This window comes from Gymnoscopelus microlampas, assembly GCF_963454915.1.
Source record: "Gymnoscopelus microlampas genome assembly, chromosome: 6".
NCBI classification, from domain to species: Eukaryota; Metazoa; Chordata; class Actinopteri; order Myctophiformes; family Myctophidae; genus Gymnoscopelus; species Gymnoscopelus microlampas.
The window spans coordinates 29,834,828-29,860,412 of NC_139943.1; the positions used below are offsets into that span (position 1 = coordinate 29,834,828).

At 41.7% G+C, this 25,585-nt stretch overlaps 1 protein-coding gene across 2 annotated transcripts; it reads left to right on the forward strand.

Moving 5' to 3' along the window:
• The first annotated feature begins 498 nt into the window (after window positions 1-498).
• On the forward strand, window positions 499-20,740 carry nap1l4a (nucleosome assembly protein 1-like 4a). Of its 2 annotated transcripts, XM_084059951.1 has the most exons (15): window positions 499-586; window positions 1,889-1,914; window positions 2,210-2,285; window positions 3,814-3,958; window positions 7,226-7,312; window positions 8,034-8,165; window positions 8,476-8,547; window positions 8,668-8,807; window positions 9,969-10,114; window positions 14,452-14,471; window positions 14,582-14,701; window positions 15,620-15,655; window positions 15,766-15,819; window positions 17,297-17,335; window positions 18,252-20,740. In XM_084059951.1, the coding sequence occupies exons 1-14, from the start codon at window positions 516-518 to the stop codon at window positions 17,300-17,302; spliced, it is 1,131 nt and encodes a 376-aa protein (XP_083916077.1). In that variant the 5' UTR covers window positions 499-515; the 3' UTR covers window positions 17,303-17,335; window positions 18,252-20,740. The 2 variants fall into 2 exon arrangements, with proteins under 2 accessions (XP_083916077.1, XP_083916076.1); XM_084059950.1 differs by lacking the exon at window positions 17,297-17,335.
• The last annotated feature ends 4,845 nt before the right edge of the window (window positions 20,741-25,585 follow it).

The window sequence follows — 25,585 nt, forward strand, 5'->3', positions numbered from 1 at the left end:
GCCAGTCACACACCTGTGACTGGCAGGTGTGACCAGGTCGTTTTGCCAGGTCGCTCAATACGGGAGTGAATACCAATAGTAGCATATTGTGGGATTTTGGCAAATTTTTGGGGTGTGCTGATATATATAACTCGTTGTAAAGGTGACTAATCAACGATAATACAAATATAAAATACAATACCAACTGGTATTATCGAAGGGGAGAAATAATCGACCGACCTTAAGTTTCCAAACCTCTTTTGAGGAGTTTATATTTACAAGTGACTTGAAAAAAGACATGCCCAAAGTCACTTATAACAAGCAGACTTGGCAACAGTGCTCAAAGGGTGAAACAAACCACTGATCGTCATAACTTTCCCCGCTACAGTATAAATCCCTCCTCCCCCCTTTCCCCACACCGACCAATCGGCGTTGAGGACGAGTGAAACTGACAAGTGAACCGAGCGCTTATAACTTTCCCTTTCGGCCTGTCTCCTCCCTCCGCTCCTTACACCGTCCAATCAGCGCCGAGCAGGATGAGTGCCAGTGCGTCGCTCAGGCGCTTGAGGAGAAAGCCTCTGTTTCTGCTCAGGTCCATGCCGAGGAGGTAAGTTCGTGAAGAAGCCTTATTAACAACATGGTTGTCTTGTCACACGAGTACCGGCGACGCTCCGAGTGGTCGCGACAATGTCGCCACGTATCGCAACATATTTAGACTTATTCCCGAATTGTCTTTCACTCTGAGTCCTGGGCTCTGCTCGCTGCTATTTAACCCGCCAGCTAACCGCTGGGCTAGGCTATCGTTAGCATCATGCACCATGCATGCTGTGACTAGCCGAGTGTAGCTAAGCTAATGCTAGCGTGGGAACTGGGGGTGGGGGGGTCAAGGCGAGGCGCTGCTAATGCTAACTTGTTGTTACGCTAATCTGCCCCCCGCTTTGAACGCTCGCTGGTCGTGCCTGTTAGCCCGTCAGTCTGTTGACACCGTGAACCCTCTTTGCACATGTGTGTGCTAATGCTAACTAACGACACCACACTGGCTAACGTTAAGCTAGCTGGATTAGCAGCTGTCAGAGGTCCATGGCACCGCCCATACGTTACGTGTGTGCGCGTCTTTTGTGGGGTGGACCCCTATGGGTGGACCGCGGACAGTAAGGTCGTTTAACTGTTAAAATGCAGGTTAATGTCCGTGTAATGACAGCTGTCCTGTCATGAAATGTGACTGTACTGTGCTAAGTCTCTACGTTAGCTATAAACCCGCTAGCCTAGCCAATGCGTCATCGGCAGTGTTGCCATGTCTGAGAGAAACAAGCAACCAGGTCTATGAAAACTATCCCAAAAGAATAACTAGGCTAATAAGAAAATAGCCTACAATCTCACAAAGCGTCGTGATGCGACGCGTTGTGAGCTTGTAGATCTGCTTTTTAATAAGAAAGGATGAACTTGACGAAAATGTGGAATATCTTTGACATTTTAACATAAATCTTGTATGGGGTCCCTGTCCCAAATTGGTATTAATTTGTGGGTCCTTGACATGCAATTGTTTGAGAACCACTGGTTTAAACAACATTAGGGAACAAGCCCAAACAAGCAACTACACTTTAAAAACAACCCAGAAAACCGCAACCCTCAAAACTACCAATATTTACAAGTAACTTTACAAGCTCAAAGTCGCTTCTATATAAGCGGACATGGCAACACTGGTCATCGGCCTGCGCGTGCTCACAGCTAATGTTGCTCTTGTTGATTTCACAATCACAGTTGGCTCATGCATGCCTGACATCTTGTTGTTGTCCATGTATGAACTGTTACTGTCAGTGTTAGTTAGGTTTCTTTCTAGCTCTGGCAGTGACTACTAAAATGCCATTATGCTAATTTCCACCTGTCTGTGACTTTTGGCCTGTTTCAGTCACCCAGAAATGGACGCCAACAAAGGTAAGAAGGACAACGAGATAAAACATAAAAGAGCTTATTTTGTTTTGCCTTTGATACTTATGCCATTCCATCTTCGTAGGACTAGATTGTTTGCATTGCTTCACTAGTTTCTGTAAGAAGGTTGCAGTGTCATAGTGATGATGTAAACACTTTCCCTGTTATTGACATAACACTGCAGATAATCTCAGCCAGGTTATTACAGCAAGAAACGAAATGCACAGTGCTCTCAAATTATGTAAGAAAAAGATGAAAATACAAACTAATACTGGACTTGTTTGTGATTATGTATGATAAGGTAAAGGAGATCAGGCGATGCAGGCTCCAGGAATGCATGCGGTGGAGAGAGCCGACTGTTACACCCACATAGAAAGGTAAGGAATGGGGGGGTATACATATTTCAAAGGGCCACTTTGGTGATTTTCATTTGTTTTATTCTATTGGGAGGAGGATGTAGAAATCTTGACAACACCCAGTATGCTCTGTTTATTGAGAGCTCTTCCTCAAAGGCTCTGATGAATCCATGGTGGGAGGGGGGGGGGTTCCCACCCTTATATGCTTCACGTCACGTAGGGGTATTTATACACTTTGGGGGGATACTACATATTGAGCATAACTTTACGTGTAGGACTTATGTGTAGGTCTTGTTCTCTGTTTTAATTAGCATTTTAGCGCTCTGCCTCAATTTAACGTGTGTGTGTGTGTGTGAGAGCGAGGGGAGAGCAATGTACAAGAGATGTACAGAAAAACTGTAGTAGCCTACAGTTTTAATATTGATTTTAAAGATAAAATTGGGCAGTTAGGTTAAGCATAAGTTCTGCATTTCTGTCTCATGTCTGCTACTGTATGTTCTATACTATACTGCCCTGCCAAGCCAAAGAGCAGTAACTACGTTTTTGGACACAGCGACTTATTTGGGTATCCCAAAGGTCAAATTAGCCTTTGTGATGTTGGGGGATAAACAATTACCTCAAGAACAGATGTGCAATTAGTGTAATATCACTTATATGCCGATATCTCATTTGGCTGACCAGTTGAATCACTTTTAAACCCATTTTTCAGTGATTTTTGTTTTCGTAGTTACTGCACTCTGCCTTGGCAGGGCAGTATAGCTACTCCTTGGAAAGTCAATCCCGCAACACTGTATGCAGGTACTCCGGGAAGTAAATTTGCGGTAATCAATTCAATCTGCCACGGAGAAATTCACGTCCTGCTATGGAAAACGCATCTGCTCTCATTGGTTGGCAGATATACCAAAGACATTTCAGGGCGATTTCCTGAGACGCATAACACATAAGGCAGTTTTGCTTGTATAAAAATGTTGCCAATGACCCCCCCTCTCGCCTTAATATCCCAATTTAGCGTTATGCCAATGAATTACTGCCCTCACAATTCTTTGTAGTTTTGTCACTGCGGCCCCTACTTGCTCACCTACCAGTGAGGAGTACCCACTACGAGGACGTAGTGCCTCCACCCTACTCCTCACCGTTAAATACCCCCCGCTGACAGGCGCCACCTCAGCCCCAATTTGTCACCGGTACAGCTAAAACGATCGCCCGGTTTCCCTCCTCCAATTGTTTCCCGCTTGCCGAAGCAACGCAGAGGATACAAACCCCTAGTCTCTGAAGGTGAACAGGAACTTTACCCTTGCGCTCAACATTGAGAAGTTTCACCTCAGATTTTCACATGTATTCCTGAAAATGAAACATTCAGGTTAAAAAAACATTTTGGGGTTGTTGCTATGTACCGTATTGCAACATACATTTTTTTGTACATTTTTGAATAAACATTTGAAGTTTTTCAGAAAACCTAGGTCAGGATTTAGAAGGCGTTTTTATAATCGGCCTCAGGTCTACTCTAAATGGGTTAAACTCTCAATTCTGATGCGTTTTGTTCTTCCAGCATGCTCCCTAAAGTAGTGAAGAGACGAGTCCATGCCCTGAAGAGGCTACAGGTGCAGTGTGCCAACATAGAAGCCAAGTTCTATGATGAGGTCCATGAGCTGGAGAGGAAGTACGCCGCTCTATACCAGCCACTCTTTGACAAGGTACTGCAGCATGATGTCACTAATGGCTCTTTTCCACCACAAGAACTAAGTGAACCGTGTCTTGCCGTGAAACGTATTTCACGGGTTCAGAAATTGTTTCCATAAACCACGGCTTGGTTTCAAATTAGGTTATCGGAACCTAAATTGGGCATTGATCAGGACGTAGTGCTACTCAGAACTTATACTTTAAAAATGTTTAGCTATTCAAAATAGATCGCTCACTTTAAAGTGACATTCCTCAGAATTTGATAGACCCTAGACCCTGTAAAAGAAGGGAAAAATGATAGCTAAATTGTGGCGGAATTGGGTCAGAGGAGGTAAACAAAATCCACTATGGCTGTTCCCTCGCTGTGCGTCACGGTCACCCAGGCAGCAACAACCTAGAATCTATTTGATGGTAACATACATGGACAAACATTTTCTGATGTAGCTATTTTTATGAACAATAACATTATGTTTACTATAATTGTGTGATGTTTTATACAGTGACTTAAGCTGTATCAATATGAATTGATGGAAATGGAAATCTGTTTAACCACTTTAGCCCTATTTTATTAGTTAAGCTATTTGGAAATAGACTATCTAGTAGGAGCACACAACATGTGGCTATGCAACGCATTGTGAGCTTTTGAAAGATTTTGAAAATATTCACCTATGACATGCCCAAATTGAGGACGCCAGAGTTAATGTGGTTACATTCAAATTACAATTGTATCAAAATAAATCTTGGAGAATGGAGGAAGCTTTTAGGAAGTATTCTTTTGTCATTCCTGGTGGACAATGAAAATGAATAATATTATGAGAAAATAATGAAATGGAGCCAGACGATATATCATTATCGGCAATTATGTGTCCCAGTCATTATTGGTAAACATTTTCAAACATTTAAAAAAATGGTAGATCTACAAGCTCAAAGAGAAGGTTGTGTGCACATCCCACGCCTGTATTTAGGCCAGGCGCTGGACATCAAGGAAGAATCAAGAAAAAGAAGGAAGTCCGCACATCAGGCAAATATTTGCCTGATGAAGACCTAGAAGGTCGAAACGTTGCAAAAATAAAAAGTGAGTTTCTTGGAGCTTGAGAACAGTGTGCGGACTTCCTCCTTCTTTTTCTAGATCTACAAGCTCGCAATGACTTGCTATGCATTGAGCGTTTGTAGATCAGCCGTGTCTTGCCGTGAAACATTTCACGGGTTCTGAAATTGTTTCCATAAACCACGGCTTGGTTTCAAATTAGGTTCTCAGAACCTAAATTGGGCATTGATCAGGACGTAGTGCTACTCAGAACTTATACTTTATCAGACCCCAAAAGCTGGCATCAGACCCCAAAAGCTGGCATCGGTTGGGTTATATTTTAAAGCCTCTTTAGTCCATTTGAATGCACACCAAATAATGTGTTAATGGCTCAGCTTGCCCTCTGCACTCAAGTGTGCGTCCCATTTACTGCCGACATTGCCTCAGTAAGGACACAGCCCCCTTGTGCTAAATTAAATGCAACCACAACAAATATTCAACTGTTTATCAGTCAATCCTGGCTATTTCTGGACCTGGTGACCACAACTGAGCTGGGTTACACTGAGACTGGCAGCCCTAAGCCTTTAACACCTGTCTGTAGTGTGTGACAGTGTGGGTGGCAGGGCTGCTCTGGATTCCTGGAGGCTTGATAAAAATAATCCCATGTGTTGATGTGCATTTCACTTAATTGTTGATGGGGCTGTCACGACTGTTAATTGTCACACAAATAATGGCGATTAATGATTTTAATAGTGTTTTTGGAATTGAACATTGGAACATAGCTGAAAATTCTGTTTGCCTTACACATACAAAGATATGACTGAAAATTACCGGTATCAATAATCAAAATAAAAGATATACTATGGCCAAAATAGGGCATATTTAATAATTGTATTCTTTATTTTCTTTTTAAATGCCACAGAACTAGCCCATTATCTACGAGATGTTCCACCGCTGCCATTTCCACTGTTTTTGAAAATGTCTGCATGGATTAAAGTTCTCAGTCGCCAAGACTGATTTCAGTCATTTGGATTCCATGGAAGCCAGCATGTCTTCTATGGAAGCATGTTGCGCAGCAAAAATAGCCGATCTACAAGCTCTCAATGAGTCTGCGACGCATTGAGAGCTTGTAGAAAGGCTATTTTCGGTTATTTTAAGATTAGAGCATTTGAAGTGGTCAAACTAGCAATATGTTCGGAAGCATCTTCCATCATATCTTAATCGTCTCGGATATTTCATATAAAAGCAACGGTTAAAGCCTGAATCTGTGAATTTGTGTTTTTGAACCCGTTGGCAGTATGTAGAACAGCAGGACCAACATTACTAAAGTGTCCTAATTTGTTTGTTCATCGTTTAAGAATCGGCGCTAGTGTGTGTGTGTGTGTGTGTGTGTGTGGGGGGGGTCCTTTCACACTGTTTCACAAATCGCACATTAGGTTTTCAGTCGTGAGATAACATTTTTGCTTTAATCCATGTGTCTGAAACATGTATCGATTCTGACCCTTATGCAAAATAATAAAGCACCGGCAAGTCTGACGTAATTTACACATCCTACCTGGGTCGCTGTCTTTTTCCCCCGTTCTGAATTCCCATATCGCGCCAAAAATATACAAATTACCCTGGCGGTTTTACTCTTATGGATATATGATATTAGTGACTGACTATCATAAACGATACAGAGCCACCTCCCTGACAATATCGCCCGAGACAGTTTGTTTATTTTTTGACCACAATTCTTATGAGACGATTCTATGATGACCCAATGTTGTTCTCCACAGAGAAATTACTTTACGAGAAGTCCTGATGAGTGACGTCAGGACTTCTGTACTATTGCAATTATCTCTAATAAATATGATCAAACGATTATGCTGTAATTGTGACCGTCCTAATCGCTGATGCTTATCCTAGTCCATGGAAAGAATATTTACGATCCAACCAATTGACAGCGATGTCCATGTCGGACGTTTGTCGTCCGTGTTGTGCTCCTACAATTCCGGGCTGGCATGCTCATACAGTCTATGGCTGCCCATACATCATCCTGATTCATATTTTTTTGCTATAAATGTAAACATGGACAATGTCACAAGCTAAAAACGTGTTGTTCCACATTGTGGATATTTATTATTTGTTATACAACAAAATATTAGAGCTGGTAAAAGAGCTAAGAAATTAATTTAGGTGAATTTGGGTCTCGTAGGGCCTGCCAATATGTTTTACACATTTCCTAATTTAATTGTGTTTGTGATGTTCACAGAGAAGACAAGTTGTGACCGGCGCAGTAGAACCTACAGATGAGGAATGCGAGTGGCAGAGTGATAAAGAAGAGGAGGAGGAGCTAGCAGTAAGTTGAGCTCTCTTATCAGTGAAACTGGCCGATCTTAATCAACAGCTGTTTATTTCCATCCATGCATCTGTCTCTGAGGCTTTGAATTCCATAACGGGAAGTTTGTACATGTACCCTCTAGAAAGAAGGTCCAACCAGAATCAACTTGTGTCACATTACAGGTTTTCAGATGTAAAACAGTGGGTGAAATCTGTATTTGTTCAACCTCCATAGTTTTTATTTCCATTAAAAAGGGAGAAAGCGGGGGGAGGGGTTGCCGAGGAGCAAGGGAAGGAGATCAATAAAAACGACAATCAGGAGTCCATTCATCATGCAGATAACAAAAGACGTTCTTAATTTTGTGTACTTATTTTTGAGGTGGTCAGATATTATGTGTGAAGCTTATTTATATTGGGCTGTTTTTCAGTTATGCAACACATTCACATGATAAAGTATTAGGGGTAGTAACTGTAGCGATACAGTAACCGTAGCGATAGTAACTGTATCAATGCGTCGATTTTAATTTCAACTATCCAACTACATCGATATGTAATTTATACCCAAAATGTTTTCCCTTAAAAGTCAAATCCTGCACTATATACACGTATACATTTTACACTGATAGAATTGAGGGCAAAATGGTTACTGTATCAAATTTAAATCATTGTATCGCTGATATCATGTGTATCGCTGTTCGTTTCACTCCTACAAAGTATAAAGTAGTTACTACTGCCTGTAGGAGGAGCTAAAGAAAAAAGCAGCAGTTGAGGAGAAGAAGGAGGATGCCACTCCGGAGGAGGACCCCAAAGGCATTCCAGATTTCTGGCTCACCATCTTCAAGAGTGTGGACATGCTCAGCGACTTGCTACAGGTACAACTAAAAACACTAAAAAAGTACTGGTATTATATGAACTACTCCAAAGCACCAGTAGAACCCAAACACGAGCCCTGGAAACATACCCTGCTTTCTCATCAATTTTTAAATGAATGGGACCATAATTTACAAAAACGCATATCATGCTGTGGGAAGAAGACTTGAAATAAGCGATTGAAAACACTTACCCTTTATGTCTTTGCAAACAGCAGAAGTCTATTTGTTTGGTCTTCTTGACGCCTGAGAAATACGTTTCCTAATCTGAATGGGCTGTGTAACAAAGTGTAACTTTGTGTCCTCCAACCAGGAACACGATGAGGCCATCCTGAAGCATCTCCAAGATGTCCAAGTCAAGTTTTCAGAGCCTGGACAGCCCATGGTCAGTGGCGACAATTGATGGAATCTTACCCATCATAGAGTTGTTGCACCCAGAGTGTTTTAAGAGTTGTGTGTGTGTTACATTGTGTGAAATGTCCTTTTCCCGTTCTGCTGTCCACAGAGTTTCACACTTGAGTTTCACTTCGAGTCCAACGGATACTTCAACAACGCTGTCCTCACTAAAGTCTATAAGATGAAGTCAGAGCCTGATGCTTCAGACCCCTTCTCTTTTGAGGGACCAGAGATCATTGACTGTGAAGGGTAAGAGCCAGTCAGCTTGGTTTCCTATCTTATGTATTTGGCAATGTCTGAAAAATTGTGAGTTATGACTCTTTACCTAATGTTTGCGAACGCGGAAGGAGGCGCGGCGAAGCCGCGACTCCGCCCAAGTGGAGCCTACTACTATGTAACTCGGCTCGGCTTGTGTGTCTGTCTGTGTGCAGTATGTGTGCAGCCGCGCCCCCATGTGACTCACGCTCTCATTGGCTCGTGCCCCCATGTGACTCAAAACTCCGTGACTGAAATATAGCAGCTGCACTACCTGTGTCCAGCCGCTAGAGTGCGCCAGAGTTCACTACTACAGTGTGGCTGAAATATAGAACTGCGTTCGCTTCCAGCGTTCGCGCTTCTTACTTGTTTGAATACCTCTATTTTTGGCCATCTTTAGAAATCTTTGCTATAGTGTTTGTTCAGTAACCAGGGTTTATCTTTAGTAAACAGGAAATTCATTTTCAGGCCATGATACCAATTTTGTCCAATCAGGAGATAGAACTCGTACTGGATGCAGGAAAAACAAGTGACATTGGAAGTGATGAAACAAAATGAGCTAAGACAATTTGAACTGGAAATAAAATTGAAGGTGATAAATGATCTTTGTGGAGGTCTCTCTCCTGATTCGATAATAATGGTATCGTGACCCGAAAATGTATTTTCTGTTCACTAAAGAGCGGTAACGGGGTCTCCTCATCTTTACAACTATCGGCCAATACTGCCTTGTTGACTGCCATCTGTGTATCGCCAAATAAGATGCCGATCCCAGTGGCCGATGTTTATTTGTTGTTGCATAAATCTATATGTTTGTATTTGTGATCATTAAAAGATAGTGTGATGACAAGCGACAGTGTTTAAAGCAGTTTTTTATAAAAAACAGAAGCATCGCCTATCGGCCAAAGTTCCAATTGGTGCATCCTTACCTTTAAATAAGGGTCCTGTTAAAAATAAATATATATATACGTTTGTGTGATCATGTCTAGCTAAAGACTGTAAACTATAAACCTTTGGAATTTGTCATAACTAGTCAGCATGACTTGGAACAAAAACCCTCTATTCTAAGATGATCTCGACTCTTCTCTTATCCCTTTCTCTCCCCCTGTGTTTCTTTGTCTGTCATTTCCCTCCACCCCTCCTCTGTCTCTGCTGCAGTTGTCAGATAGATTGGCACAAGGGGAAGGACGTGACGGTGAAAACTATTAAGAAGAAGCAGAAACACAAAGGCCGTGGCACCGTCCGCACGGTTACAAAACAAGTACCCAACGACTCCTTCTTCAACTTCTTCAACCCTGTTAAAAGTGAGAACATGCACCTACCTGTGTTTTCCACAATCATTTCCTCCAGTATTATACAAGAACCTTCCAGGTCCATTGTAGTAACACTACTCGCACTTTATGCCTAAGATATATGTTGTCAGTCGTTTCACTCTTCAAAGAACGTTTTTAAACTGAAAACCGTCACATATGACAAAGTATAAATCACCTCTTAATCTCCAGCTACTACTAGAAATATCAACCACATCCAATTTGCACCAATGGTTCTGTTGAGTGAACCAACCACATTGTAATTGGGACACACAGCAGGCACTGGGCTGACATGACCAGCAGATGGCGACAGACTCCTGCTCTTAGTGATGATCTTCTTTCCGGCTACTCTTATAATGTATTTATATGTTCATAACTGCATCACCCCTTAACCACCTCCCTGCCAACTAGTGCAGGTTCAAAAGGCAAAATGCATTCAAATCACAATGTTGAGTTATGGAATCGTGAAAGTTTAAAGTTGACATGCAGAATTTCTAATCTGACTTACCATACATTGGTGGAATGTGTTCGACTCTATAGTCCTGTGTAAATTGAAATCAAGATATTACTAATATTATGAAATTACTGGGGAAAAATGTATGCTTCTGTAGAAATATCCTGCGTCATATCTACATTAATAGATTTTATTTATTGTATGTACAAGAATGTGTCCATTTCCATGTTGAAGAAATTCTGGAGGTTATGTTTTATTGATTATCTTTGTTTGATTAACAGACATGGTGTTAATACTTCATTGACCGGAGTCCCCCAGGGGTCTATACTAGGCCCCTTCCCTTCCCCCCCTACACCAAATCTCTTTGTCAAAATGAAGCGACCTACAAGCTCACGAGGTTGCCACACGTTGTGAGCTTAAACTGTAAATCTGCTATTTTTGCTGAACGTTCACCCTAGCATGAGGGTGATACACTGGGGTTCATGTGGTTAATCTATCACCATTTGATTTCATGCTGGCTTTCCTGTCAAAAACATGCCTGGATGAGTTTAGCCTTTTTAGGTCAAAGAACAGTCTGTGGTTTCCTCACTGGATGATATAAATAGCTCATTATGTCAGGTCACACCTTGAGAGTTGTGTGAGTCCATAGGTGAATCACATTCAGTTCCACACGCAAAGAATACATGTGTGAACATGCCTCCCCCTTTTTCATTTTATCTCGCTATTACAATGGTGAGTAGGGCTGGGCGATATGGCTTCAAATCAATATCACGATTATTTCAGACTTTTGCCTAGGTTATGATTAATGGAACGATTATTAACCCATTTAGACCTGAGGACCTTTTAAAAAACGCCTTCTAAATCCTAACCGAAGTTTTCAGAAAATATTTTTTTTAATGAAATCATTAAAAAATAAATCCTGTTGCTATATACATAGCAACATATAAAATGACAGATGCTTTCTCAGTTATAAAGGTATAACAACATATATGCTTTCCCGGTCTTAATGGGTTAAAAAATATATATACCGGTATTGTTAACACATTGCCTGCCAATAACGCATATATGCGTTCTTTAGAATCCATCACTTGCCTGCCAATAACGCATATATGCATTCTTTAGAATCCATCACTTGCCTGCCAATAACGCATATATCCGTTTCTAGAAAAAAAAAGAAACTTTTTTTTTAAATTTGACCCAAAGACCAAGGAGATATGATCTTTTGAAGATCTAGACTCCTATCCACTTCCTTGTTAACTTAAAACTTAAAAATTCTGTATCTCGGCTCCTGAGTACTCTCTGGCAGAAAACTGCAAAAAATCTGAAATAATTCTGGCAGTCAATCGGTCAAGAAAATGTCTGTATAACGGGTTAAGAAAATGTCTGTATAACGCAGGGCATCGTGTCCATTTGTTATGACAAAATGATCACCAAAAAAAACTTCTTGATTAATCAATTAACCTACATGAGCAAGATTAAGTCTGTTAGAATTAGGTTTCTATATATAGTTTCGATGAATGAGTGTCAGCAAAAGGACACAACCACCAAATGCCATATTTCTGATGGCTCAGAGGAAATGGCTCCGGCTCCTATGACCAAAAACTATTACACAAGGCTTTCCATTTTTGTCCTCAAAAGAAAGTACATTTTCACTCATAACTTCTATCAGCACAGTCTCTTGAGGACATTTGACGAATGCCTCTGTCCAGTTGCTAACCTTGACTCCTTAGTGCAAACTCACTGGAATGCTACTGCTCTAGCCTGCATGCTGTCTTTCTGTCTGTTGTGTTGGTGTGCGCTAGTGTATACAGTATACGTGTTTATTTATAAATGCATACTTGCGTGCGTCAGTTGATATATCCGAGGTTGTGTCCTGGTAAGACTTTGCTGTGGCCATACATTAAGCACGCTCACGCAGTTGCTTTATGTCCAACACATGTTGCTGGTGCAAGTGTGCATTCACTAGAACTGTCCGGTAGAGGTCTTCATGGGCCTACCCGAGACCCATCCAGATCTTGTATTTTGGTCTAATTGGGTCCGGGTCTGTTCATTATGTGTAATAGATTGTACATAACTGTAGTTCCCTTTACCAGAAGGTGGCATAAACATTTCCTGTTCCAGGTCAGTTTCCCATAGCTTCATTTTCATTGGCTCAGCAGAAGAGTTCAACTAGAAACGCACAACACCTTCATATGGGTTTCTGGTTCAAATCTGCTGCTGAGCCAATCAAATGCTTTGGCAAACTGACCCGGTAATTTTCATACCATCTTCTGGAAAAGGGAACCACTGTTCTGCATAGAGCCTTTACCAAGGAGACCCGTACTCGGCGCTGATCAGGAGAGAAAAGCATGCAGTGCTGCATGATGATTAGGCTGACGTAGGATCAGATTACTACAGTGCCAAACTAAGAGGGGGGGGGGGGGAGTTGACCAGCGAGTGCGTGCCAGGCTAACAGCTGAGTGTCAGAGCGCATCAAACAATCGGCATGGGTGATCATTGATTCCTTCTTCAGCGAGGTGAAAACATGCAGGTTAATTTCTTTGTCTTTGATTGTAGGCTGCGAGGTAGCTGCTAGATTGCATTATGGAGTGGCCTGTAACTGGCACATACTGGTAGAACTGCATTTTCAGCGGCGCTAGCCGCTCTATACCTCCTGCTCTATACCTGACTTTGTCCGTGTTCACAGTCAACGTTCTGATTGGTCAGACCCGTCAACGTTCTGATTGGTCAGACCCGTCATCCTGCTCTATACCTGACTTTGTCCGTGTTCACCGTCAACGTTCTGATTGGTCAGACCCGTCAACGTTCTGATTGGTCAGACCCGTCATCCTGCTCTATACCTGACTTTGTCCGTGTTCACCGTCAACGTTCTGATTGGTCAGACCCGTCAACGTTCTGATTGGTCAGACCCGTCAACAAAGTGATTGGTCAAGCTTCACGTGACACATGGCTATAAACACATTATAAACACATATCGATGACAAAATGTATCAAAGGCGCCGCTACCTTCACAGTCACACAGGGTGTGATTTTTTTAAAATAGCATTTAGGTTTGTCAGGTCCATATAATACCCAACAGTCTGGGTCGGTTCTGTAATATCCCGGAACAATCTTGGAACTAATTAAACTGGTCCATTAGGAATCGGGTCAGTCATTTAAAACAGTTTTTGGAACTGATTGGATTTCTGAACAAATTTCACGGGTCCATTGTCATTTTGCACCCGTGAAGAGCTCTGCTGTTCTGGCCTATTCTGGTTTTCCATCATCAGTCATTAACCACTGTCAACAAAGTCGTTTCTCATCCTATATTCATGAGGACGAGAAGGGAGGTGATGCCACTAAAGTCAATGTGTAGTCTGGTTGGGGTGGGATTGGTGACAACCGTTTACTGATTCTTCAATTTCACTTTACAGAAATGGATTAAAGTTCTCAGTGGCCACAACTGATTTCAGACTCGTTTCAGTAATTTTGTGGTTCAAACTAGCCATAGAATATACAGCATGCTCAGAAGCATTTCCATGAAACCCTAATGGTCTTCAGAAAAGCAAAGGTTAAAGCCTCAATCTGCGATTTCTTCTGGACATACCTAAACATCATAATTCTACATCATTGTGCGACTTGTTTAGGAAACGCAGCGCTAGTGTAGGGGGCTCTTTTTTTAGGCTTTTTCACAAATTGGAACTTGGCCTAACAAAAAGCTCAGTCTTTAATTTTGTCAAGTTTCAGTCATGAGATTAGTTTTTACTTTAATCCCTGAGAAAATATGATCATATAACATTTTCTTTTTTCACGTCATATTTTGATCTGCTCATTGTGCTGAGAAGAGGATAAATGTCCTTCATGAAACTGAATGATAATGTTTCCATTTCTCTTGCAGTTAATCCAGATGGAGAGCTGGTGAGTAAACTGTAGCATCCAGCACATACTGTATGTAAAAAAACAAATGGCACAGCCAGCAACTGTAGGAAGTAACATGTGTGAACAGAGTCTTGTTTTGTCTCTGGCAGGATGAGGACTCTGAGTTCACTCTAGCCTCAGACTTTGAGATCGGCCATTTCTTCCGTGAGAGGATAGTTCCCAGAGCGGTTCTCTACTTCACCGGAGAAGCCCTGGAAGATGACGAGAGCGTGAGTGATTGTCACACACACACACACACACACACACACACACACACACACACACACACACACACACACACAGATTGAAGTTCTCATCATTTTGGCTTTCTATGGAAGCATGTCGCGCACCGAAAATAGCCAATCCATTAGCCAGCTCAATGCGCTTGTAGATTGGCTATTTTCTGTTATTAATTTTAAGATTAGAGCATTTGAAGTGGTAAAACTAGCAATATGTTCAGCTTCCACAAAATCTTAATAGTCTTGCTTATTATAAAAGCAAAGGTTAAAGCAGTAGTTCACTCAAAAAATGACTTATTTTCTATCAATTGCACACCCCATGAAGCCTTGAATCCATGGATTTGTTTTTGTGGCATTCCTAAGCCAATAATTTGATTACCGGCTAATGCATCCGGTAGGAGACACAAAGTAGATTATTTGTGTCTCCTACCGGATACACACCCGGTCATCAAATTATTGGTTTAGGAATGCCACAAAAAACAAAATAAATCCATGAATTCAAGGCGTCATGGGGTGTGCAATTGATAGAAAATAAGTCCTTTTTTGGGTGAACTCCTCCTTTAAAGCCCCAATCTGATTTCTGCACCTGGTTGGCAGTATGTAGAACCACAGGAACAATATTGCCATAACATCATAATTTTACATATTGTGGTGTTTAGGAAACATAGCGCTAGTGTGGGTGGGGGGCTCCTTTCATACTGTTTCACAAATCACACATTAGGACTTAGTCATACAAACATTTGCAGTCTAGACATTTTATTTAGCTTTAATCCATGATCATATGCACACCACATTTGCTCGAAAAGAACTCCTACTAAATACCAGCTGCAGATTGTTTTGTGTTCAGCTGTCAACCTGTCAAGAGTACATACTTGATACTTTGTAATACTTATTGTGTCTTGTACACAGTTTGAAGAGGAGGAACTGGACGAGGGAGATGAAGAGGTCAGTAGTTTATTTTTTGTATTTTTTTGTCTGGCATGACCTTGACCTTGAATGTGTTCCTCACTCACACCTCGTCTCCTTGTTTCATGTGTGTACTGTGTACATTTCAGGGAGAGGAAGAGGAAGGTGATGAAGATGACGAGGAGGGAGATTCTGATCCCAAGGTCAGTGTCTGTGCGACGCTTCTGTTGTGGGGAAGGGTGCTGTCTGTCTTTGTGGTAGGGCTGGGCAGTATGTCTATATCATGATGTGAGACTATATATCATCTGGGATATTGCGATGTGACACGGGTGTGTTCTTTGACTCTTCTCCTGGTTTTAATCACTTAAGCTTTATTTTATACTTTCCAAAACATTCAAAAATTGTCGAGATACGAACTTGTGAGCCTGTACAAGCTTGCGCTGTGTGCTGTTATTAAACAATCTTTTGAGAATTTAAAAAGCATTAGCACATTGACTGCCATCGGCTAATCTCAGAACGTCCATCGTAGTGCCAAGCAATTTCTTACCTTTTTTGTTTTTTTGATTCCGTCATAGGCCCCGCTAAATCCGTTTAAAATCCGCGTTCATTTGGTTCGACACAAACACGGGACCCGACCGAACAAAACGCTGAAAACCGTGCGGCGATCCGACACTGCATTCTGGAGAACGAGAGGAAAACGCTAAAATGGTGGATGTGGTGAGAAAAACAACAAGCCAGAGATAATGGCGTCCAAAGTTGACCGCTAGACAGGAAACGGAGGCGGGAGAAAAAACGGAAACAGTATTATTTCGTTTCCGGCCCGCCCCCTTCGAGACCGGAAGTGCAAAAAAAATCCGGAATCTGCACCTGCACGATTTAACATGGGAAAACACCCGCCCCGTAGGACTACGGGAACGGCAGTTAACGGTTGGATTTAACGGCCCGTAGGACTACGGGCCTGGCAGTGGATGTGTTAATTGTCACACAACGGTATTGTCACAATAATAATATTGAGGTATTTGGTCATAAATATTGTGATATTTATCCATATTGCTCAGCCCTATGTTGTGGTCTTTCTACCACTGTTGGACTATAACCGACATGCTTCACTCTGCATCCGCTATGGCTCCATGTGGTGTTTTTTCTGACTACTTTGTACTTACTGATGTCTTTACATATATTCATGTTATTAGTGGTAATTACTCACTGGTCTCTTTACATATCTTTGCTGTCGGGCAGAAACCTCCTATCTCCATATTTTAGCTCTAAAGTGTTTTTTCGTAAATTAACGCCCTACTTGATCATACTACGTCACACAAAAGCATCAAAAAGCTTGTAGATCTGCTACTTTTACTACTTTCGAATTTGAATCCTGAAAATTTTTGGACATGAGTTTTCCACCCGACAGACTATATACATATATACAACATATTGTGACTCCTTGAGAGGGTATAAATCTGCTATTCTTGCTATCGATACATGTCTGCCTTGAGAATTTTGACACCATTGGTGTGCCTGGGGCTCAAAAAGTATGAAAACCACTGGATTATTAGAGCAGTATGTCAGGATTTCTGTGTGACATTCATCAAATAACATTTAGATTTTTCAGTAATTACAATTGTGAATATTGTCTCTCCCCCCCTCCCCCCCTCTGTCCCCTGGTATTCCCTTCCATTACAGGCATAACCAATCAAATCATTCTCACCCATGCATTTCTAGGTAAGGGAGAAATACGGACGGGCCTCCCGCATTACAATGGCTACTCTGTCCTTTTCTGCTTTTGGCTCATTGTTTTCTCCTCTGTTGTTGTTGACCTCTTAACTTCACCATCCTGGACTGTCCCGGTAGTCTTCTCAGGTGTCACTCACATCCAGATAGCAGTCACTCCTTAACCCCCCCACCCCCACACACCTTTTCCTTTCTTAAGTTCATTCCATCCATCGTCACAGGTGTTTTAACATGGCTCCCTCCACCCTACAAACTCAGTCTAAGGTCTGCAGCATACTTCGGTACTCATTGGGCCACAGACCCCCGGTACGCATTGGGCCACAGACCCCCAGAACTCTTGAGTGTACAATTGGCTCCAAATTGAACCCGTACCTTACAGGTCCATTTGCACACTCAGTTATAGACCTGTAGCAGTCCATTTGGTTCCCCAACTATCAATCATTTTGCTGGGTACCCCCTGGAACCGACATTAGGAACCACTGGATTAAACTATTGATCACTTTCAAGGCGTCTTATTTCTGTCTGTCGCCAGAAATGGCAAAATCTCAGGCTCAAATTATGTCAAAGTGAGTTGGAGGTTGACTTAAAACAAACAGTGGATTCACATCGAGTATAAAACAATTTCTTCGGCGAAGCCGAAAAACATTCGACTTATCTTGAAGTATGCTGCTAGCTTAAAACCCCCCCCCCCATCTTCTTTTAACTCTCATACCTTGGTGTATGATCTCTCTGTTCATGTCCTAGTTGGTCTTATCTTTTCGTCCAAGTCTGTTCGCTGGCGAGCGTCCTGCAGCTTGGTTAGCGTCCGTCTTATTTCAGCCTCATCTGTTTTTTTTTGTTTGTCCTTCTAGCATTTGTCTTCAGCACTCCTCATCCTCTCTCCCTTTCTTCTTCCTCCCCCCCACAGAAAGCAGAAACCCAGCCTGCCGAATGCAAACAGCAGTAACCCGCCGTGTTTCAGGGGAAGAAGCTTTGGACAGGAGACTGTGTCCGCTGTCCGTCAAAATCGGTCCTCCACCAATCAGCAACTCCTCCTCCTACACCCCCCCCCCACCCCCCTTGCAGGCTCCTCCCCCTTTATGGACTTTTCTCATCCAGACGCAATAGAAACGCAAACCAAACAGTGTTTTTACCATGATAGCATGACCTCTCTGACCTTTTCATTTGTCCCTCCCTACATTAGTTTGGCTTCATTCATACTCAAAGCAGAAGTGACTTGCCTCTAGTTACACAGTAAAATCCTCCTAATGTATCCACTTCTAACTCGGAATAAAGTACAAATGTAACCAAATGGACCTGAGGTCCATTCCATTTGGTTACATTTGTACTTTATCCGAGTTAAAATAACACCCAGGATCTGTGTAAAATAACCACAACATCTCGTTCGTCTTGTACGGTAAGGTGACTACTGCCATGAACCTCAGAATATTAAGAAGTGGTAAATAACAAATGGCTTGGAAAAAGAGTGGCGTGGATCCCATCTTAAGTTTAATAGAAACAAATCAGTTACTCAGGGTTTTTTAATGCCAATAAGATAAGTGTTAGTTTACCAACAAACTGCTGAACAGGAATGACTTAATATGATCACTGGGGTTGCTGATCTTTCTTTTTGTCCTTTTTTTTGTGTTATGGTGTTTTTTAAGAGACACACAATGTTATCGTTATGGAATTAATTTACTTTTTTAATGTTCATTGTCATTTAAATATTTATTCTAGTTTCATACACCTTTTGATGGAAGGGGTGCGTTATGAGAATGCATATTCGGCCCACAAAACAGTTGTAGTTCGAGGCCCATTCTCATCGGCTCAGATCTCATTCAGGATTTGCATTAGCAGATTAACAAAAAAAGTCATGTATACTGCCAAACTGTATTTTTTAATATATAAACTTGTTTCAAGCATTACTACTACTGCTTTGATTGTGCCCAGGTATGCTGGGTTTAACAAGCGTAAAACAAAAGTACTTAGTGGACAGTTGGACTCGTTTAAGGTGACAGGATTAAATGAGACCTGGGTTGTGCAGAGGGGTCTTATCAATACTGTCTCTGAAGGGAATACTTGGCCAATTCCTTTAACCTAACCTCCATTCATTTATGGTATGACCACTTTCAGCCTAGTGTACCTATTTTGGACATGTGAAAATGGCAGATCTACAAGCCCACAATGCTGTGCGCTTTTTCTGCACCACGACACTATTTGCATTATAAATAAAAGGTGAGTTTTGAAATTGGCAAAGTATTCCCTTTTGAAGGGTGATTTTTACCACGTGTCGTTTTATGCAGGCTCCTGGCGGGAGTATTTTCCATTTTCATTATGTTAGGGCATTGGTTCTCAAATTTTACATTTCAAGGACCCACATATCTCTGAAAGTGTACAAATGGAAGCAAAGGTCCATTTTGTCAGTGTTGGACCTGCAAACAGTCCATTTGGAGCGCCCACATGGAACCCTGAGGGTCCCTGGGCCCAACTTTGAGAACCACTGTTAACTGTTTTCAGTTAACAGTTTCACGTCCTCGATAGAACGACACGATTCAGGTTAAAAATCTGAAGTTTCCCCCTTAAGTCTTATGTCCTTGCCCCTTCCCCTTATGATATGCTCTTTCAACTTGTGTTAACAAGGAAATGAAAAGAATAGATTTGCATTATCAAAAAGCTGTTGGGGTTGCACTTTCTCTATTACTAACCCTAATAATGATACTAAGCTAAAACTGACCTTTATTTTCCAACTATCCTCCCACAGCCCAACTCTTAACTCTAGTTGATCTTTCATTGGAATTGATGGATTAATTCAGATCGTCTTGACTGTCAACTTCTTTGCAGTGATTTCAGGGTTTGCACATCATGTATCTACTAGGAATGAACTTTGTGAGGGGACAAGCGACAGGGAGGTTCGATTGGCGGAATTTTGTGACTAGAACCCCCTGGTGTGTTGACAAGAAGCCAAAAAAACATCCTCCCCATCACCTACCAAGTTTTCTGCCCGTTCTCTTGTTAACACATGGTTAAATGCAATTCAGAATTTACTTTTTCGTTTTTGTTTATAAAAAACAATTATGTTATTGTCTAACATGTCAGTGGAATGTAAGAGGTTGGCATATTTTTTACTGCACTTGGATGTCGGTCGGTTGGTACTGTGGACACCTTTGCCTGGTTAACTGTGGTCATTGATAACAGTGGCAGTGTGATAAGATCCCCACCCTCTTAAAAAAAAGGAAAGATTGTAGATCTCGTCTGAGAGATCTCTCAAAGCCACGGTGACACTTTCAAACCTCCCACATTGAACCGTGTGCTATCAATGGCCTTATCTGGTTCTTCACAATTTGTTACTTGCGCAATATTTCTTTTCAATTTGTACAGAATTAGTTAAAATATTCTATTAAAGTTGTGCGACATGAAGACTTGGTTTCATCCCCTTACTGTGCGCCTGTATGTGCTTATGTTCTCTCAAAGCTAAAATAGTCTATCTACATTAGAAGCTTGCACCGTGATTGGCTATTTTGGCCATGCTCCAAGTAGGGCATAAGTGCTATGTACAGTACTGTGAACATGTAATTAGCCATAAAATGACTTGATGCTCGTCACATAATTGATAATCGTCACATCAAAGCGCTTGTTGCCGACAAACCGATATTCACGCTAACGATGCAAGATAACGAGATGACTCGTTACTGTATCCGCCACGCCTTCAGCCTGGCCGACACTGTTTTGCACCCTGTCCGTCAATCTGTGTGTCCTTCCGTCTGTCCGTGAACCGCTAATCTCTGGCACCGCTGGGCCAATCAACGTGAAACTGCACACTACCTTGATGCCAGAGCAGTAGCTCTGCCCCAAATGTATTAGATCAGCCTGTTATAGCGCCACCAGGAGACCAATGTTTCAAAACAATGTTATTGATATTGTTCCTACAGATTTTGTTCAAACATCACCCTAATCGTTACACAGTATCTCTATAGTCATGTGATCGACACGGATCTGTCAGATTTTTCATATTCCATCTTGATTGGCTAAGATCGGCTTCCAAGTTTGCAGGAGTTTTGAAAAAAAAAGCCTCAAATCATGAACGCAGTGTGCGATTGCCGTTATATTTTGCATGCACATTCCCACTAGGCAAAGGAAGAAATGACACCTTACATTTTTTAAATCGGCCTCATGGTGGCGCTATAACAGCCCGATGCACGTTTTTTACCTACTGGGCGGTGAAACTTTTTACGCACTGGGTACATACACACATGTCCGTTCGCGACCGTACGGCGTCCGTTCCGCGTCTGTTCCGTTCGCGACCATACGGCGTCCGTTCCGCGTCTGTTCCGTTCGCCGGAAGTCCCATCCACTCCCATGTTAAAAAAAACGGGCGAACGGAAATGACGCGGAACGGTCGCGAACGGATATGTGTGTATGCACCCACTCATAGAGGCTAAGGAAAAACCTCTTCCCTCCATTTTTCACATTGACCTTCTATAGCAGCACCAGGAGGCCGACTTTTGCAGAACACATGTTTTTATTACTACTATTACAGATAGTAGTAATAAAACATCACCAAATCGTGATGTTTCACATCACGCAAATCGGTATACATGATCTCTATAGTCATGTGATCAAGACAGATCTGTCCGATTTTTCATATTCCATCCTGATTGGCTAAGATTGGCATCTAAAGTTTGCAGGAGTGGTCCGTTTTGAACAAAATGCCTCTAATCATGACTGCAGCGTAACATTTTGTACGCACATTCCCACTAGGTTGAGGAAGAAATGCCACCCTTTTCACATTTGACTATTATAGCAGCACCAGCAGGCCGATTATTGCAAAACACAATTTTCTATATTACTCCTACAGATTTGTCCAACGTTATCTCTATAGTCATGTGATCAAGACGTATCTGTCCGATTTTTCATATTTCATCCTGATTGGCGAATTCCGAACATTGCTGGCCCACAATAACCTTCCTGACCTGGCGGGTACCTGTGCTCTGAGGAGTACTTTTTCTAGTCTTGAAGATCAGATCTTGTCAGCATGCGACACTATTGCTCTGCAGACTATAAATGACTTCATGCTTCTCTGTCAGTAGGTTAGAGTAGGGATGCAACAGTTAATCCATCATATAATTTTAAAATAACTTTTCATTTTTTTTAAAATATCTGTCTATAAGTGGATCTACCATCTTGTAGATTGACTTGTAGACCGGCAATCTACAAGCTCGTAGATCGGCTATCTGCCACCGCCGCCATTTTTTGGGAACGCTGGTGTACGACAAATGATATAAAATCGGGCTTAAGTCAAGTGGTAATCACATGTTTTATTTTCGATTAGGCCTAATTGAAAAAGGGATAGAATAATCGCTTACGATTCATTTTTTTATTTGCTGTAATACTTTGGAGAAATGACCTCTACTCTGCCTTGCAACGACCACAATGTCTGTAGTGAGCTTGTTGATCGGTTTATTTTCCCTTTTTTTGTCGTTAATTGTCATCAAGGCAAGAGTTTGAAATTGTGACTGATTTGAAGTCATATCTCCCAGCCAGCCTTAGTGTTGAGTTATTCAAAGTAGCAATGTCGTCATATCGCTAGAGGAATTCCTCAGTCTTGTCGAGCATCAGAATGCTCCAACTAGAATGCCCGGAATCTCCGTCTCCATTGTCAGATAGAAAAGGCATGAAAGGTCCTCTGAGAAAACCTCCTTGTAATGCATTCTGGGAGATAATGGCTGAGTGCTCCGAAATGCCTGGAGAAGGATGGTGATGTGCGTATCCTAGCAACGGGACATTTTCTGCAACATGAAGACAGCCTGTGCCTTGTCCGGTCCAGCAACACTCAACAAGTGTGACCAAATGATATTCAGGTATCTTTATGGGAACGTAGCAGTGTGACCAGATGATATTGCTGTTGTCAGGCAGAAACCTCTTATCTCCATATTCTAGATCAGATAGTAGTATAAAAAAGTAGTATAAAATGATTTTGTATTGATCCAGATCTGCAGAGTTACTTAAACTAAAGTTACCAAATAATTGTAGTGGAGTAAAAATGTGAACATTTTGCTTCTTGAGTTGTGGAGTAGAAGAAAAAAGCCTAACCCAAGTACCTCAAAATTGTACCTGAAGCACATTACTTGAGTAAATGTAGTTGGTTGCTTTCCCACAGTGGAAGGGAGGTGTGGAAATGGTGTGTGTGTGTGTTGTAGGACAGAGGGCAGGAGAATAGTCTGGTTTGGATCGACATCAGCTGTTTTGGCAGCAGGTCTGCTGGTGTTGATGTCAACCAAGCCAAAACGGCAGACCTGCTGTTGCTCTTCTGGCTCAGTAAGTAAGTGTTGAGTGTTATCCTGCTTAGGGGTCAACAGTTAATCAAACTAATCTATTTAATTGATTGATTTAAAAAAGGGGAAAAGTTGATTTAAAATGTATTGATAATCTATCACTTTGGGCATGCCATTATTGGAGAAAATGTATATATTAATAGAAAAGATAATGAGAAAACCACAAAACATAAATTTACACAACACTGATGATAATGCTGTCAAACAAGTCTATGAAAAGGTGTAATCGGCAACACAATTTTATACAATGGGCCTATGTAGTGGGTGTCCCTTCTTCATCTCTCTAAGGGGCTCAACTAAGGGGTCCTTGGGCTGAAAAACGATGTAGACCCCTGCTCTAGCGCCTTACTGTATCTCCACGGTTTTGACCTACTGTGTGAACAAAACACTATTCATGATGTGGGTCTGCAGGGTATAGTGTGGGGGCTTAGCCGTAGCCTGGCTCCAACAAAGACCCCCATTGTGTCTGAGCAACTATTACTGTCCACTCCGTATCGACGCAGCAGGGGAAATAGAACTGCAACATCTTGTTAATTATCCTGCCTGCATGACATTAGTGGACCTTCATCACGTGGACAAGTTCATTACATTATTCCCACTTTTTGTCTTCAGCTGAATAAATCCAGACTAGACGGACTAATTGCTTCATTAGCCATGTCAAATTCCCATTAAGTAGCCTATCAATCTGTATTTCCCAAAGGGGGTCGCATAAGCGATTTTGGCCAAATAGCAGCATGCCTGTGTGTCATGATGAAGTCATCCGGGGATAGCTGCAGAAACCTCTTATCTCCATATTCTAACTTTTTGTGTTTTTTCGTAAATTAATGCCCTGCTTGATTATACTACAGCGTCACACAAAAGCATAAAAAGTAGCAGAGTAGGCCTACAAGCTAGCCTCGTTTTGAGCTTGTAGATCTGCTACTTTTGCTACTTTCAAATTTGAAGTTTTGGACATAATGAGGTTTCTACCCGACAGAGACGATAACCAAAATGACTTGGATATTCTGGTTCAGAGACTTTTTGCTACGTCTTAATTATTCCAAAACAGAAAAGCATTCATATAAAAAAAAAAAATCACCATTATAAGACAGTTTCTCAAAAGTGATATAAATGTCAACCTATAATGAGACATTTTGAATTAGGGTGTGATGACAGAGAAAAAAATAAAATTGATGTCTCAGCCGCAGCTGGTCAGTCTTCAGAGGACTGCTCGTTAGTACCATTCAAAGAAACCTTTTTGATTGATTGATTGATTAAACACTTTATTGAAAATGAATGCAAAAGGATAAAAGCACAGTAAAGCCTGGAGGCTTCTACTGTGGTGGTCCTTTCGTAAACATGAAACACGAAAGAACAAAACAAAAGGAAAGTAAAGGGAAACTTTATTTCTCCTAGAATTCCCTTTCATCACACCTCCGCAGTTGCTCCTATTGATTGTCAACGGTGTGTATATGCACGTGCGCCATGCATGTGTGTGCACGTTTGCTTGCTTGTGGCCATGTGTGCCTGTGTATCTACCCAGAGGTTAGGTGTAGCAGCCTAACCCTGCTTTAAGGAGTGCCTGCTTCATAAAATAAAAGGTCAAACCACAATGAGATGGAAGAGGACTCCTCTAAGGCCTTTGAGGTCAGTTGTTCTTTCACCACACTGAAGGGAAAGGCACCTGTTCACTGAAGGGGAAGGCGTTTATGAGGGAGCATTACTTAACCACATGAACCCTAGCTAGTGTCCCTATTCTGGGGTTGAACAGCAGATCTACAAGCTCACAACTCATTAAGTTGCAATGCGTTGTGAGCTTGTAGATTGGATACCTTCGGCAAAGAGATTTGGTGTAGAGGGTAAAAAGGAGAGGACCAAGCATGGAGTCTTGGGAGACCCTGTTCAAAGTGTATTGTTGTCACCGGGCAGAAACCTTCTATCTCCATATTCA